The sequence below is a fragment of the Notolepis coatsorum genome, assembly GCF_963971535.1.
Source record: "Notolepis coatsorum genome assembly, chromosome: 19".
Lineage (NCBI taxonomy): Eukaryota > Metazoa > Chordata > Actinopteri > Aulopiformes > Paralepididae > Notolepis > Notolepis coatsorum.
In genome coordinates, this window is record NC_140183.1 from 92,449,640 (window position 1) to 92,467,167 (window position 17,528).

Sequence of the window (17,528 nt, forward strand, 5' to 3'; positions counted from 1 at the left end):
GTTTGTTGAAAAGGTCAAGAGTGCACTAGATAGCAACAAGTATGTTGGTGCTGTCTTCTTAGACCTTAGCAAGGCTTTCGACTGTGTCAACCATAATATCCTCCTAACCAAACTAACTCACTTCAATTTCTCAGCTGCTACAATAGAATGGTTTAGATCCTACTTATCAAACCGAAAACAATGTGTCACGGTCAATGGCGCCAAGTCCCCATATCTAGACAACCCTGTAGGTGTCCCTCAGGGATCAATCCTTGGGCCCCTGCTATTCTCCCTGTATATCAATGACCTGCCAAATGTGTGTCCCGAACTCAATGTACAGATGTATGCCGATGATGCAGTCATCTACACACAGGGCAAGGACATAGAGTTGATTACATCCAGGCTCACATGCGCACTAGACAAGGTACAATGCTGGCTAAACAGCACCTGTCTCCTACTTAATGCGAAAAAGACTGTGTGCATGTTCTTTAGCAAGCGTCCAGAAACCATCAAGCGGTCCAATGTGTTCCTGAGGAAGGAGGGAAGGAAGGAAGAACTAGAACTTGTTTCCCACTTCAAATTCCTTGGGGTCATCTTGGACTCAAACCTGACCTTTAAGAAACACATAAAGAAAGTGAGGAACACCATCAACTTCAACATTTCCAACTTCAAACAAATACGGCCCTCCCTAACACTTGAAGCCGCAAAGACATACCTACACTGTATGGTCTTCTCCCACATTGAATATTGCCTTCTAAACTGGTCATTTACTGGGGCCACAGCCATGAAACCCATAGAACAACTTTACAACAGAGCATTGAAGGTATATGACAGGAAACAGTACTCATACCACCACTGTAAAATCCTGGATAAGCATCAAATTTTAAATTTTGAAAACCTCAGACGTTATAAAAGTTCCTGCTTTGTATATAAATGCCTGCACAGATTAGCCCCTCCCCCTCTCAAGGAGTTTATCCACGAGAAAAGGAACACTGGATTAGCCACTAGATCAAACACCAGAGGGGATTGTGAGGTCCATTTTAGAAAGACCGCCTTCAGCAAAAATTGTCTATCGATAAAGGGAAGTGGAACATGGAACAGCCTTCCGGTCCCCTTAAGGGAATGTACCACCCTGTCCACCTTTAAGGGCCAACTCAGGAAATGGCTGTTAGACAGCCAAATATGCACTCATTAGGGATGTTAGTGATGTTGTACTGACTGAATGTCATGTTAGTGTGGTCATGTCAGTGATGTCAGTGTTTATGAATGAACGTTGTATGGTCCGTTTTGTGTTTGTTTTATGTTAGGACTACGGGTGGAAATTAGCCCTGTGCTATTCCCGGCATATTTACGTCCTTATCATGCTGTGATGTTATGCATACACATGTAAATGATGTTCATTAATTTGCATTGTCCTTAATAAACAAATCTTAATCTTAATCTTAATAGTGATGACACATCATCTAATAGTGACACATCATCTAATAGTGACGACACATCATCTAATAGTGACACATCATCTAATAGTGACGACACATCATCTAATAGTGACGACACATCATCTAATAGTGACGACACATCATCTAATAGTGACGACACATCATCTAATAGTGACGACACATCATCTAATAGTGACACATCATCTAATAGTGACGACACATCATCTAATAGTGACACATGATCTAATAGTGACGACACATCATCTAATAGTGACGACACATCATCTAATAGTGATGACACATCATCTAATAGTGATGCCACATCATCTAATAGTGACGACACATCATCTAATAGTGATGACACATCATCTAATAGTGACACATGATCTAATAGTGACGACACATCATCTAATAGTGACGACACATCATCTAATAGTGACGACATCATCTAATAGTGACGACACATCATCTAATAGTGACACATCATCTAATAGTGACGACACATCATCTAATAGTGACACATCATCTAATAGTGACGACACATCATCTAATAGTGACACATCATCTAATAGTGACACATCATCTAATAGTGATGACACATCATCTAATAGTGACGACACATCATCTAATAGTGACGACACATCATCTAATAGTGACACATCATCTAATAGTGACACATCATCTAATAGTGATGACACATCATCTAATAGTGACGACACATCATCTAATAGTGACGACACATCATCTAATAGTGACGACACATCATCTAATAGTGATGACACATCATCTAATAGTGACACATCATCTAATAGTGACGACACATCATCTAATAGTGATGACACATCATCTAATAGTGACACATCATCTAATAGTGACGACACATCATCTAATAGTGACACATCATCTAATAGTGACGACACATCATCTAATAGTGACGACACATCATCTAATAGTGACGACACATCATCTAATAGTGACACATCATCTAATAGTGATGACACATCATCTAATAGTGACACATCATCTAATAGTGACGACACATCATCTAATAGTGACACATCATCTAATAGTGATGACACATCATCTAATAGTGACACATCATCTAATAGTGACGACACATCATCTAATAGTGACACATCATCTAATAGTGACGACACATCATCTAATAGTGACGACACATCATCTAATAGTGACGACACATCATCTAATAGTGACGACACATCATCTAATAGTGACACATCATCTAATAGTGACGACACATCATCTAATAGTGATGACACATCATCTAATAGTGACGACACATCATCTAATAGTGACGACACATCATCTAATAGTGACGACACATCATCTAATAGTGACGACACATCATCTAATAGTGACGACACATCATCTAATAGTGACGACACATCATCTAATAGTGACGACACATCATCTAATAGTGATGACACATCATCTAATAGTGATGACACATCATCTAATAGTGACACATCATCTAATAGTGACGACACATCATCTAATAGTGACACATCATCTAATAGTGACACATCATCTAATAGTGATGACACATCATCTAATAGTGACACATCATCTAATAGTGACACATCATCTAATAGTGATGACACATCATCTAATAGTGACGACACATCATCTAATAGTGACGACACATCATCTAATAGTGACGACACATCATCTAATAGTGACGACACATCATCTAATAGTGACGACACATCATCTAATAGTGACGACACATCATCTAATAGTGACGACACATCATCTAATAGTGACGACACATCATCTAATAGTGACACATCATCTAATAGTGACGACACATCATCTAATAGTGACGACACATCATCTAATAGTGACGACACATCATCTAATAGTGACGACACATCATCTAATAGTGACACATCATCTAATAGTGATGACACATCATCTAATAGTGACACATCATCTAATAGTGACGACACATCATCTAATAGTGACACATCATCTAATAGTGACGACACATCATCTAATAGTGACGACACATCATCTAATAGTGACACATCATCTAATAGTGATGACACATCATCTAATAGTGATGACACATCATCTAATAGTGACACATCATCTAATAGTGACGACACATCATCTAATAGTGACACATCATCTAATAGTGATGACACATCATCTAATAGTGACACATCATCTAATAGTGACGACACATCATCTAATAGTGACGACACATCATCTAATAGTGATGACACATCATCTAATAGTGACGACACATCATCTAATAGTGACACATCATCTAATAGTGACGACACATCATCTAATAGTGACGACACATCATCTAATAGTGACGACACATCATCTAATAGTGACGACACATCATCTAATAGTGACGACACATCATCTAATAGTGACGACACATCATCTAATAGTGATGACACATCATCTAATAGTGACGACACATCATCTAATAGTGACGACACATCATCTAATAGTGATGACACATCATCTAATAGTGATGACACATCATCTAATAGTGATGACACATCATCTAATAGTGATGACACATCATCTAATAGTGATGACACATCATCTAATAGTGACGACACATCATCTAATAGTGACACATCATCTAATAGTGATGACACATCATCTAATAGTGACACATCATCTAATAGTGACGACACATCATCTAATAGTGACGACACATCATCTAATAGTGACGACACATCATCTAATAGTGACGACACATCATCTAATAGTGACGACACATCATCTAATAGTGATGACACATCATCTAATAGTGACACATCATCTAATAGTGACGACACATCATCTAATAGTGACGACACATCATCTAATAGTGACGACACATCATCTAATAGTGACACATCATCTAATAGTGATGACACATCATCTAATAGTGACACATCATCTAATAGTGACGACACATCATCTAATAGTGACGACACATCATCTAATAGTGATGACACATCATCTAATAGTGACCACACATCATCTAATAGTGATGACACATCATCTAATAGTGATGACACATCATCTAATAGTGACGACACATCATCTAATAGTGACGACACATCATCTAATAGTGACGACACATCATCTAATAGTGACGACACATCATCTAATAGTGACGACACATCATCTAATAGTGACGACACATCATCTAATAGTGACACATCATCTAATAGTGACACATCATCTAATAGTGACACATCATCTAATAGTGACGACACATCATCTAATAGTGACGACACATCATCTAATAGTGACACATCATCTAATAGTGACGACACATCATCTAATAGTGATGACACATCATCTAATAGTGATGACACATCATCTAATAGTGACGACACATCATCTAATAGTGATGACACATCATCTAATAGTGACGACACATCATCTAATAGTGACGACACATCATCTAATAGTGACGACACATCATCTAATAGTGATGACACATCATCTAATAGTGATGACACATCATCTAATAGTGACGACACATCATCTAATAGTGATGACACATCATCTAATAGTGACGACACATCATCTAATAGTGATGACACATCATCTAATAGTGATGACACATCATCTAATAGTGACGACACATCATCTAATAGTGATGACACATCATCTAATAGTGATGACACATCATCTAATAGTGACACATCATCTAATAGTGACACATCATCTAATAGTGACACATCATCTAATAGTGACGACACATCATCTAATAGTGACGACACATCATCTAATAGTGACGACACATCATCTAATAGTGACGACACATCATCTAATAGTGACGACACATCATCTAATAGTGATGACACATCATCTAATAGTGACACATCATCTAATAGTGACACATCATCTAATAGTGACACATCATCTAATAGTGACACATCATCTAATAGTGATGACACATCATCTAATAGTGACGACACATCATCTAATAGTGACGACACATCATCTAATAGTGACACACATGATCTAATAGTGACGACACATCATCTAATAGTGATGACACATCATCTAATAGTGACGACACATCATCTAATAGTGACGACACATCATCTAATAGTGATGACACATCATCTAATAGTGACGACACATCATCCAATAGTGATGACACATCATCTAATAGTGACACATCATCTAATAGTGATGACACATCTAATAGTGACGAGACATCATCTAATAGTGACGACACATCATCTAATAGTGATGACACATCATCTAATAGTGACGACACATCATCTAATAGTGACGAGACATCATCTAATAGTGACGACACATCATCTAATAGTGACGACACATCATCTAATAGTGACGACACATCATCTAATAGTGATGACACATCATCTAATAGTGACGACACATCATCTAATAGTGACGACACATCATCTAATAGTGACGACACATCATCTAATAGTGATGACACATCATCTAATAGTGACACATCATCTAATAGTGATGACACATCATCTAATAGTGACGACACATCATCTAATAGTGACGACACATCATCTAATAGTGACGACACATCATCTAATAGTGACACATCATCTAATAGTGACGACACATCATCTAATAGTGACGACACATCATCTAATAGTGACGACACATCATCTAATAGTGACGACACATCATCTAATAGTGACGACACATCATCTAATAGTGACACATCATCTAATAGTGACGACACATCATCTAATAGTGACACATCATCTAATAGTGATGACACATCATCTAATAGTGATGACACATCATCTAATAGTGACGACACATCATCTAATAGTGACGACACATCATCTAATAGTGACGACACATCATCTAATAGTGACCACACATCATCTAATAGTGACGACACATCATCTAATAGTGATGACACATCATCTAATAGTGACGACACATCATCTAATAGTGACGACACATCATCTAATAGTGACGACACATCATCTAATAGTGACGACACATCATCTAATAGTGACACATCATCTAATAGTGACAACACATCATCTAATAGTGACGACACATCATCTAATAGTGACACATCATCTAATAGTGATGACACATCATCTAATAGTGACGACACATCATCTAATAGTGATGACACATCATCTAATAGTGATGACACATCATCTAATAGTGACGACACATCATCTAATAGTGATGACACATCATCTAATAGTGACACATCATCTAATAGTGACGACACATCATCTAATAGTGACGACACATCATCTAATAGTGACGACACATCATCTAATAGTGACGACACATCATCTAATAGTGACACATCATCTAATAGTGATGACACATCATCTAATAGTGACGACACATCATCTAATAGTGACACATCATCTAATAGTGATGACACATCATCTAATAGTGACACATCATCTAATAGTGATGACACATCATCTAATAGTGACGACACATCATCTAATAGTGACGACACATCATCTAATAGTGACACATCATCTAATAGTGATGACACATCATCTAATAGTGACGACACATCATCTAATAGTGACGACACATCATCTAATAGTGACGACACATCATCTAATAGTGACGACACATCATCTAATAGTGATGACACATCATCTAATAGTGACCACACATCATCTAATAGTGACGACACATCATCTAATAGTGACGACACATCATCTAATAGTGACGACACATCATCTAATAGTGATGACACATCATCTAATAGTGACGACACATCATCTAATAGTGACGACACATCATCTAATAGTGACGACACATCATCTAATAGTGACACACATCATCTAATAGTGACGACACATCATCTAATAGTGACACATCATCTAATAGTGACGACACATCATCTAATAGTGATGACACATCATCTAATAGTGACGACACATCATCTAATAGTGACGACACATCATCTAATAGTGACACATCATCTAATAGTGATGACACATCATCTAATAGTGATGACACATCATCTAATAGTGACGACACATCATCTAATAGTGACACATCATCTAATAGTGACGACACATCATCTAATAGTGACGACACATCATCTAATAGTGACGACACATCATCTAATAGTGATGACACATCATCTAATAGTGACACATCATCTAATAGTGACACATCATCTAATAGTGACACATCATCTAATAGTGACGACACATCATCTAATAGTGACACATCATCTAATAGTGACGACACATCATCTAATAGTGACACATCATCTAATAGTGACACATCATCTAATAGTGACACATCATCTAATAGTGACACATCATCTAATAGTGACGACACATCATCTAATAGTGACACATCATCTAATAGTGACACATCATCTAATAGTGATGACACATCATCTAATAGTGATGACACATCATCTAATAGTGACGACACATCATCTAATAGTGACGACACATCATCTAATAGTGACACATCATCTAATAGTGACGACACATCATCTAATAGTGATGACACATCATCTAATAGTGACACATCATCTAATAGTGACGACACATCATCTAATAGTGACGACACATCATCTAATAGTGATGACACATCATCTAATAGTGACGACACATCATCTAATAGTGATGACACATCATCTAATAGTGATGACACATCATCTAATAGTGATGACACATCATCTAATAGTGACACATCATCTAATAGTGACACATCATCTAATAGTGATGACACATCATCTAATAGTGACGACACATCATCTAATAGTGATGACACATCATCTAATAGTGACACATCATCTAATAGTGACGACACATCATCTAATAGTGATGACACATCATCTAATAGTGACACACATCATCTAATAGTGATGACACATCATCTAATAGTGACACACATCATCTAATAGTGATGACACATCATCTAATAGTGACGACACATCATCTAATAGTGACACATCATCTAATAGTGACACATCATCTAATAGTGACGACACATCATCTAATAGTGACACATCATCTAATAGTGACACACATCATCTAATAGTGATGACACATCATCTAATAGTGATGACACATCATCTAATAGTGATGACACATCCATCTAATAGTGATGACACAAACTCTACTATCATTACCTCCCAATGTTAAACAACATTCCCAACCTACAGGCTTTAGACACTGACATTTGAAGACAATGACTCGTCTGAAAAGTAAAATAAAAAAGGGGCTTATATGGTTCCGTCTCTGAAGGTTTCAACTGTGAAAGAAAAATCCTGTCCTCCCTGACTCTGATGAGTCAGCTTGCTTTGCGGAGATATGGCGACGGAGAGGGGGAAAGAGGGACAAGATAATTACAAGACAGCGGGGTAGGGAGACAAGGAGATAGAGACCCGAGGGGTTACAGAGACAGGGGGGGGAGGGGGGAGACAGAGAGATAAGGAGGGAATAAGAGAGTGGCTCAGACAGAGGGATTTGCCAAATCTTCTCTGTATCAGCTTGACATCCTACTAATCCAGCCCGGTGCAATCTGTCTTGGACTGGTAGCTCCAGTCAAAACATGCAGCCCCCTCCCCTCCTTGTCATACACACAACACAAGCACGCACACAAAAAATATATTTGGATTAGCCCCACCACCAATCATTTAAAAACTAAAATAATAAGAAAAGGAACAGAGACGTGTTCATTCTCTAGCTGATTGTGGAAGTCACACAGGACCCCAGCCATCCAGCCATCCAGCAGATTGTTCTCCCTGTTACCGTCTGGCAGACGATACACACATCTAAATATTACCTGCTGTCTGCACTGTTCACATAAAAATGCCAATCAACCATCAGTGCTGCTATTGAACCTGGCCTGCTACATACCCAATGTGTAATACTGTTGTACACGCTTGTCACTTGTACTTTTACACACATCCTCATCGTCATACATCTACTGTATATAGTGTTACATTTCATGTATCTCATTCCATTCTCTCATATCTCATTCCATTTGTGCAGTACTATTATATACACTCCACTTTTACACGCAATCCTCATTTTCACATGTATATAATGTTATATTTCTTTCTTTACTTTTGTTATTCCATTTTTCTTTACCTTTTTATCTAATTTGATTTGGTCTTTATATGACTAGTGGTCCGAATGCTGAGCTGACCTGTGTCTCTCGTCCAACACATCATTGTAAGGCTGACCTTGTGTTAACATACATACAACTAATAAAGAAACTTGAACTTGAACTTGATTGGCTGAACTCTTCATACACTGACTATGACTAGACACCTAAATATGAGGGTTTTAATTGTGTTTGCAGAATTTTGCGGCTGTAACAGGTTTGGTTACAGTCACATCTATAAACCTTACCTACACTCTGATTTATAAGTTAAAGGTGCTATAGATGACATTCAGCCGCTAGGTGTTGCACTAGAGCACCAACTCTTTAATAATGTATGTGAACACCCCACATTTATATGGTCCAAAAATAAATTGGCCAGATTGGGGCTTTAATCAAATAAATGCATTTTTTTATCCACTTTTTCTCCTGTTTTTATGTGTTTTTTCTCCCATCCCAATTTAGTCATTATGCCAATTCCCCCCTCCCCTTCCTGGTCGTTGCTTGCATGTGCCCCCCACTGGTCAGTCTAGGGAGCCCTGAAGTCTATCAGATGATTCCTCCGAGACATAGGAGACAGCCAGCAGCATCTTTTCACCTGCCAGCGCGGACTCTCATTGGTGAGGTGTAACGTGTGGGAGGTCACACTACCCTCACCATCTCCCTCCCTCGCTGTGCAGGCGCCCTGACCGACCTGTAGGAGTCGCTGTCCACAACGACCAGATTACCACCCCACCGGCTTCCCTCCCGCTGACTCTGCCAATTGAGTCAGTATGACGGCCGGCCCAAGCCGGAGGCAACGCTGACAGCCGGATTCGATACCAGTGTCTCTTGCATTGGTGACGAGCGCTTAGTCCGCTGCACCACCCAGACACCCTAAATAAATGAATTATTATAATAATGTCCTCTTCAGTATCCACTCTATATTAAGGACTGCATATGGAGGAGTAAACAGAGGACACCCCACTCCTTACAGTACCTGCTCCAGCTTCCAGAGGAACTTGACAGGCCGCGCGGCCGACACGTCGGGCCAGTAGAAGAGGGAGAGACGACAGCCATGGACAGAGAGCGAGTAGTGGGAGAAAGAGTCGTCTGAGGAACAGACAGGCAGAGGAAAAACAGAGGAAAGGGCATTAGACCCGTCACTGTTCTGTCACAGCTAATTAATATTACTGCTGCGCATCATTTTCTCCCCTTGCTGGAGACGTCCTTAAATATTCTACTTATTTTGGACCGACGGGTCTAAAGCAGAGCAGAAACACTGACTGTAGGGAATTATATCAAAACGTTATTGTAATAACAAGTGGAAGTGCATATTCTGAGATAGGCAGGCAGACCGTTCTTGACGGTGGTGCAGATGATAGTCTCTTCATCCTTGTGGCTCCCTCTGGCCTGAGTGGTCGAAGGCTGGGCGTTGGCCCCGCCCCTTCGGATCCACAGCTGGAGGGTGAAGTGGTCTCCCGACACCGCCGAAGACACCGCGTCGGGTACCACGGCCACATGGGCGGATCCGTTGAAGGAGAAAACCAGGGACGAATCGGAGGAGGGGAGAGTGGGCAGAGCCGAGGTCCAATTGGCCGCCGGGGACGGGGGTGGTAGCAGGTCCACCTCGCCCCGGACAGCACCTGGAGGGGAGAAGAGGGAGGAAACGGAGGACTTCACGACCAATGGGCACGGAGGATCCATCTGTGATTAGTGATTACTGTTGTGAGTCACTGCTCACCACACAGCCGGCGCACGGAGCGGTCAGAGTAGCTGTCCCTGTCGCAGCCCTTCCCGATGTGGCCCGTCTGGAGATCCACGGTGGCCTGGATGTTCCACACGGTCTCCTCGCAGGTCTCCAGGTGCAGGCTGGGGAACAGGGGGATACTGCCCGAGCCGGGGGTGTACTCCACCCGCTTGGTCCATCCTGAACGAACACACTCACGTGTCACTCAAGACCAAAGATGGTTGTGCTGATTGACACGACACTGTCGTTTCTTTTCTCTTACATGATGTTTATGGTACATGAGGGGATATGGCCTCGTATGTCAGTCAATCCAATTAAAAAAACAAACACTGCAGCAAAGTATGATTCATCTCTAAGCCTACGTTGTTGATGTATCAGCCGAGAGGCCCGATGAGCATCTCTTGTGATCGCCACGCTTCAACAACCTACACTCACTTGATACAGGCTTGTGAAGGTGAGTCATGCGTGCTGGAGTATTAATCTCTGGACCCAAGTACATAAACCAACTCACACAACTTCCATCCAAACCAGATCTCCACCATCAAAGATACAGCGAGCTTGGGAGACAACTAAAGTCTGGAGCCCCTGCCTGGAGCCTCTCCCATCACCTGGGAGACAACTAAAGTCTGGAGCCCCTGCCTGGAGCCTCTCCCATCACCTGGGAGACAACTAAAGTCTGGAGCCCCTGCCTGGAGCCTCTCCCATCACCTGGGAGACAACTAAAGTCTGGAGCCCCTGCCTGGAGCCTCTCACATCACCTGGGAGACAACTAAAGTCTGGAGCCCCTGCCTGGAGCCTCTCCCATCACCTGGGAGACAACTAAAGTCTGGAGCCCCTGCCTGGAGCCTCTCCCATCACCTGGGAGACAACTAAAGTCTGGAGCCCCTGCCTGGAGCCTCTCCCATCACCTGGGAGACAACTAAAGTCTGGAGCCCCTGCCTGGAGCCTCTCCCATCACCTGGGAGACAACTAAAGTCTGGAGCCCCTGCCTGGAGCCTCTCCCATCACCTGGGAGACAACTAAAGTCTGGAGCCCCTGCCTGGAGCCTCTCCCATCACCTGGGAGGACAATTTATCAGACGTGAACAAGGAGGGCGCAACGGTGCGTTGGGTGCTATTGATTACCGATCCAGCCAGGTTTGCAGGACGGCTTGACCGTGACAACGACCTGGGCGTCGGCCTGAGCGCGGTTCTTTCCACAGTCGAAGGCGGTCACCCAGAAGGTGTGCACACGCTGCCGCTTAGAATCCAAGGGTTCAGTGTTCTTAATGTTACCTGGGGAGAGCGGGGGAGAGAGAGAGGGAGTGAGAGAGAGAGGGAGAGAGAGAGGGGAAGAGAGTGGGAGAGGAAGAGATGGAGAGAGAGGGGGAGAGAAATAGAGAGAAAAGGAAAGAGAGGGAGTGAGAGAGAGAGGAAGAGGGAGAGAGGGAGTGAGAAAGAGAGAAGAGAGAGGGAGAAAGAGGGAGAGAGAGCAAGCAAGAGAGAAAATGTAAATCAGTTAATACATGTATTTGTAACCATGTGTACACCATAGTAATCTTCAGTGCACTTGCACACACAACATAAGATCAAAGGGGGGAAACAGAGGAGAGAAATGACAGCCAAGTTAATGAAATCCGAAGGGTTTTTCCTCGACAAAAAGGAAAGCAAGTAACAATAGGACAGGGTGACAGACTCAGCACCACAAAACAACGGGTTCGTTAGACAATAGAGGGCCTGAAACACTGACAGAATGACGGGAGGATCAAACAAACAGACAGAGATATAAAGAAAGAAATGAAAGAGGGAACTGTCCCAGACAGTTCTGAATCGGTCTGACCCAAACATGTAGACCAAGCGCTCTGTAACCGGCACCACGTCCCAGACAGTTCTGAATCGGTCTGACCAAAACATGTAGACCAAGCGCTCTGTAACCGGCACCACGGCCCAGACAGTTCTGAATCGGTCTGACCCAAACATATAGACCAAGCGCTCTGTAACCGGCACCACGTCCCAGACAGTTCTGAATCGGTCTGACCCAAACATATAGACCAAGCGCTCTGTGACCGGCACCACGGCCCAGACAGTTCTGCAGAGTCACGGTCAAAAACTCAGTCCCTTGGAAATACGTCTCCCTTGCCGCTGCTGTCATATTACCAAAGGCCCGCTATTGATGTCCTACCAGCCCATCAGTGAGATCTAAGCCTTTTCCTTAAGTCAGCGCACCTCAGAGACTTGGATGTTCAACTTAAAAACCTGAGCCGTATCACAGGCCATGGACACAAGTCTGTCATCTCAGTGTGTTATGTTAGAACAAACAGCTACAGGCAATGTTCATGCAGAACATTACACAGAGCGATAGCCCACCCACACAAATTCTATTTTCACATCACGTGGCACCTGTGAGAGGCCTGAAGTACCTGCGATTCACACAGACCCTACGGCAGACCTGGGCATTGTACGGCCCGCTGACCGGCCCGTGAAAGATTACATGATAATAAAGAAAATTAAAAAGATTTTTTTTTTTTTTTTTTTAACTTTTTTCTTTTCATGTCAACGTTCACACGCACAATATACGCTTAGGAGACATGCTCAGAAGATGTTGGTTCTCTTTGGATCCACCTACATATGTGAACAGACATTCTCAGTCATGACGTTTACCAAGTCCAGATACAGATCCTCTCACTGATGAACATCTGGCAGCTGTGCTTCGCATCTCCACCTCAGACATGCAACCTGACTTTGATGGACTTGTTAAAGTTTCAAGTTTCAAGTTTCTTTAATAGTTGTCATACAGAAGTACAGAATACTTTCATACAAAATGCTTCTTACTGTTACGCTCCAGAGACTGTGCTAGACAAGATAGTATCAAATAACATAGTATAGCATGTAATTTAGAAGAATAAAAAAAAATAAAAAATGAGGTCACAGTGTTCGGTATAGACATATGTACAATGTTCTGAGTTACCATATAATATACAATACTATGCAGTGTACTAATGTACAGTACTATATAGTGCAAAGCAGAAATGGGATGAGGTACAATTTAGGTACAATTTACAGTAAGGTGTACGAGTTGTAGTGCAATCCTTCATCAATAAATATAAAGTGTGGGGAGTGGGTGCTACAGTGTGTTTGTTTAAAGTGGGTGTGTGCTATAAAGTGTGTGGAGTGGGTGCTACAGTGTGTTTGTTTAAAGTGAGTGTGTGCGTGTGGATGTGTGTGCTATGTGCGTTTGGTGGTTGTTGTTGTGTAGTGTTCATTGTTCGTTTAGCAGCCTGATGGCCTGGGGATAGAAGCTTCTTCTGAGTCTTTCTGTGCTCGCCTTGAGACTCCGGTATCGCTTGCCTGACCGCAGCAGTTCAAAGAGGCAGTTGTTCGGGTGACTGGAGTCTTTAATGATTCTCTTAGCCTTGCCCTTGCAAGCTCAACAGAGACTGGATTTCTCACACTGAATGAAAAAAAAAAGAACTGAAGAACACTAAAATGTGGAAATATAACAAGTGAAATGGGACACTTGATATTTTTTTTTCTTTTTTTTGCACAGTTCTGAAAACATTAAATGTTTAATATAGGCATGTAATGTAAAAAAGGCTACAAAACTGGGACACTTTTCTTTACACAGTTCAGTGACATGTCTTGTTTATTTTTGCTATAAGATGATGTGATGTCTTTAGAAAGCTAAGAAAATCCTTGTTTCAATAGTATATAAAACTCAAAATGCCCTTTGTTATTAATGTTTCACATTTTGTTTATCATTTTGGAAATAAATTCTATTTGAATAAATGATATTTTTGAAAGCTAACCTCACCTTTTAATTGCCAAATAATAACGTACACTCTTACCAGGGGTCAAAACAATGCCATTTACTGCTTTTTATATAGAAATAAAATGTATATTATGCATAATTGAGTTTGGAATTTTGGCCCGGCCCCCCAACATATTTTCAGTTGCTCATTCGGCCCCCTGGGAAAAATAGTTGCCCACCCCTGCCCTACGGTAAGACCACGACAAATGCTTCCGTTCAGCATCAATACTGATTGTTATGCGTGTATGTGTGTGTGCCTGTGTGTGGGGGGGGGGTTCTGGGTTCAGGAGACCTACAACTTGACAGTTTTTTTTTTTTATTATCTTTTTCCCCCTCCTTTTTTCCGATTTTTCTCCCATCCCACTGTTAGTCGTTATGCCAATTCCCAACCCCCTTCCTGGTTGTTGCACACCCCCCCCCCTACTGTTGGTCCGAGAGGCCGAAGACTGTCACATGTTTTCCTCCGACACATGTGCAGCCAGTGTAACGTGTGGAAGGTCGCACTACCGCTCTCCAGATCCTACCCTCACTGAGCAGGCGCCCCGACCGAACTGTAGGGGTCGCTGTCCACAACGCCCAGGACCCACCCACGGCTCCCCTCCCCCTAACTCGGCCAAACGAGTTAGTATAGCGATCAGCCCGAGCCAAGGCAATGCTGACTCTCCGGGAGTCGAGACCGCAGCCTCTTGCATTGGTGACGAGCACAATCTCCGCTACGCCACCCGACCGCCCTACAACTTGACAGTTGAATAGTAAATTGTGTGCTTCCACTTGCAGCCAGAGTAGGTTAAAGGCTATGGGATAGACTGTAGACGCAGTAAAGTATACGGTCACTGCCCCTCTTTCAGCCCAGTCATCAGTCACTGTGGTCAGATAGACTGTAGACGCAGTAAAGTATACGGTCACTGCCCCTCTTTCAGCCCAGTCATCAGTCACTGTGGTCAGATAGACTGTAGACGTAGTAAAGTATACGGTCACTGCCCCTCTTTCAGCCCAGTCATCAGTCACTGTGGTCAGATAGACTGTAGACGCAGTAAAGTATACGGTCACTGCCCCTCTTTCAGCCCAGTCATCAGTCACTGTGGTCAGATAGACTGTAGACGCAGTAAAGTATACGGTCACTGCCCCTCTTTCAGCCCAGTCATCAGTCACTGTGGTCAGATAGACTGTAGACGCAGTAAAGTATACGGTCACTGCCCCTCTTTCAGCCCAGTCATCAGTCACTGTGGTCAGATAGACTGTAGACTCAGTAAAGTATACGGTCACTGGTCACGTTAAGACATCTTTTTATAGGCGGCTGGGTGGCGTAGCGGAGATTGCGCTTGTCACCAATGCAAGAGACTCCGGTATCGAATCCCAGTCTCAGCATTGCCTGCGGCTTGGGCCGGCCGTCGTACTGGCTCATTTGGCAGAGTCAGCGGGTGGAAGTCGGTGGGTGGGACTGGACGTTGTGGACAGCGACCCCTACAGGTCGGTTGGGTGACGCCGGCACAGCAGAGACAGGAAGTGTCGGGGGCAGCGTGAGCCTCCCACACGTTACTCCTCCTCACAGAGTCTCTGAGTGTCGGGGCAGCGTGAGCCTCCCACACGTTACTCCTCCTCACTGAGAGTCTCTGAGTGTCGGGGCAGCGTGAGCCTCCCACACGTTACTCCTCCTCCTCACTGAGAGTCTCTGAGTGTCGGGGCAGCGTGAGCCTCCCACACGTTACTCCTCCTCACTGAGAGTCTCTGAGTGTCGGGGCAGCGTGAGCCTCCCACACGTTACTCCTCCTCCTCACTGAGAGTCTCTGAGTGTCGGGGCAGCGTGAGCCTCCCACACGTTACTCCTCCTCACTGAGAGTCTCTGAGTGTCGGGGCAGCGTGAGCCTCCCACACGTTACTCCTCCTCACTGAGAGTCTCTGAGTGTCGGGGCAGCGTGAGCCTCCCACACGTTACTCCTCCTCACAGAGAGTCTCTGAGTGTCGGGGCAGCGTGAGCCTCCCACACGTTACTCCTCCTCCTCACTGAGAGTCTCTGAGTGTCGGGGCAGCGTGAGCCTCCCACACGTTACTCCTCCTCACCACAGAGAGTCCGCGCTGTCTGGTGAAAAGATGCGACAGGCTGCCTCCTCAACAAAATCTTTTTATGTTTCTTATTTACATGCTGAATGAGTAATTCCTTGGAAGATGATAAGCACATATCTGGTAAGCGCTAGATTTAAAGGAACACGCCAACATTTTGTGAAATTAGCTTACCGTCTTCTCCAGAGAGAGACAAGAAGATAGATACCAGTTTCATCTCTGTGCGTTCAGTAGAAAGCTATCTGGCTGCACGTTAGCCTAGCTTAGCACAATGAATGGAAGTGGACAGTGCCGGTTAGCCTTCGGGAGAGGTGTTAGTTGGACAATGCCTAGGCTATGCCGACGGTAATTTCCCCAAATGTTGGCGTGTTCCTTTAAGTCCTGTTTTAGGACTTAAGACTTCCTTTGGTTGGGGATGGTCCTAATGA

General features: G+C 42.9%; 1 protein-coding gene across 1 annotated transcript in view; it reads right to left on the bottom strand.

The window, feature by feature from the left end:
* Positions 1-17,528, bottom strand: part of clstn3 (calsyntenin 3) — a gene marked incomplete at both ends in the record, with an annotated part of 93,620 nt that overhangs the window by 66,898 nt on the left and 9,194 nt on the right. The window contains 4 exons of the mRNA XM_084336781.1: positions 10,504-10,616; positions 10,862-11,149; positions 11,248-11,433; positions 12,378-12,527. Coding sequence (XP_084192907.1) covers positions 10,504-10,616; positions 10,862-11,149; positions 11,248-11,433; positions 12,378-12,527 — 737 coding nt within the window. The remainder of the gene's footprint in view (positions 1-10,503; positions 10,617-10,861; positions 11,150-11,247; positions 11,434-12,377; positions 12,528-17,528) is intronic.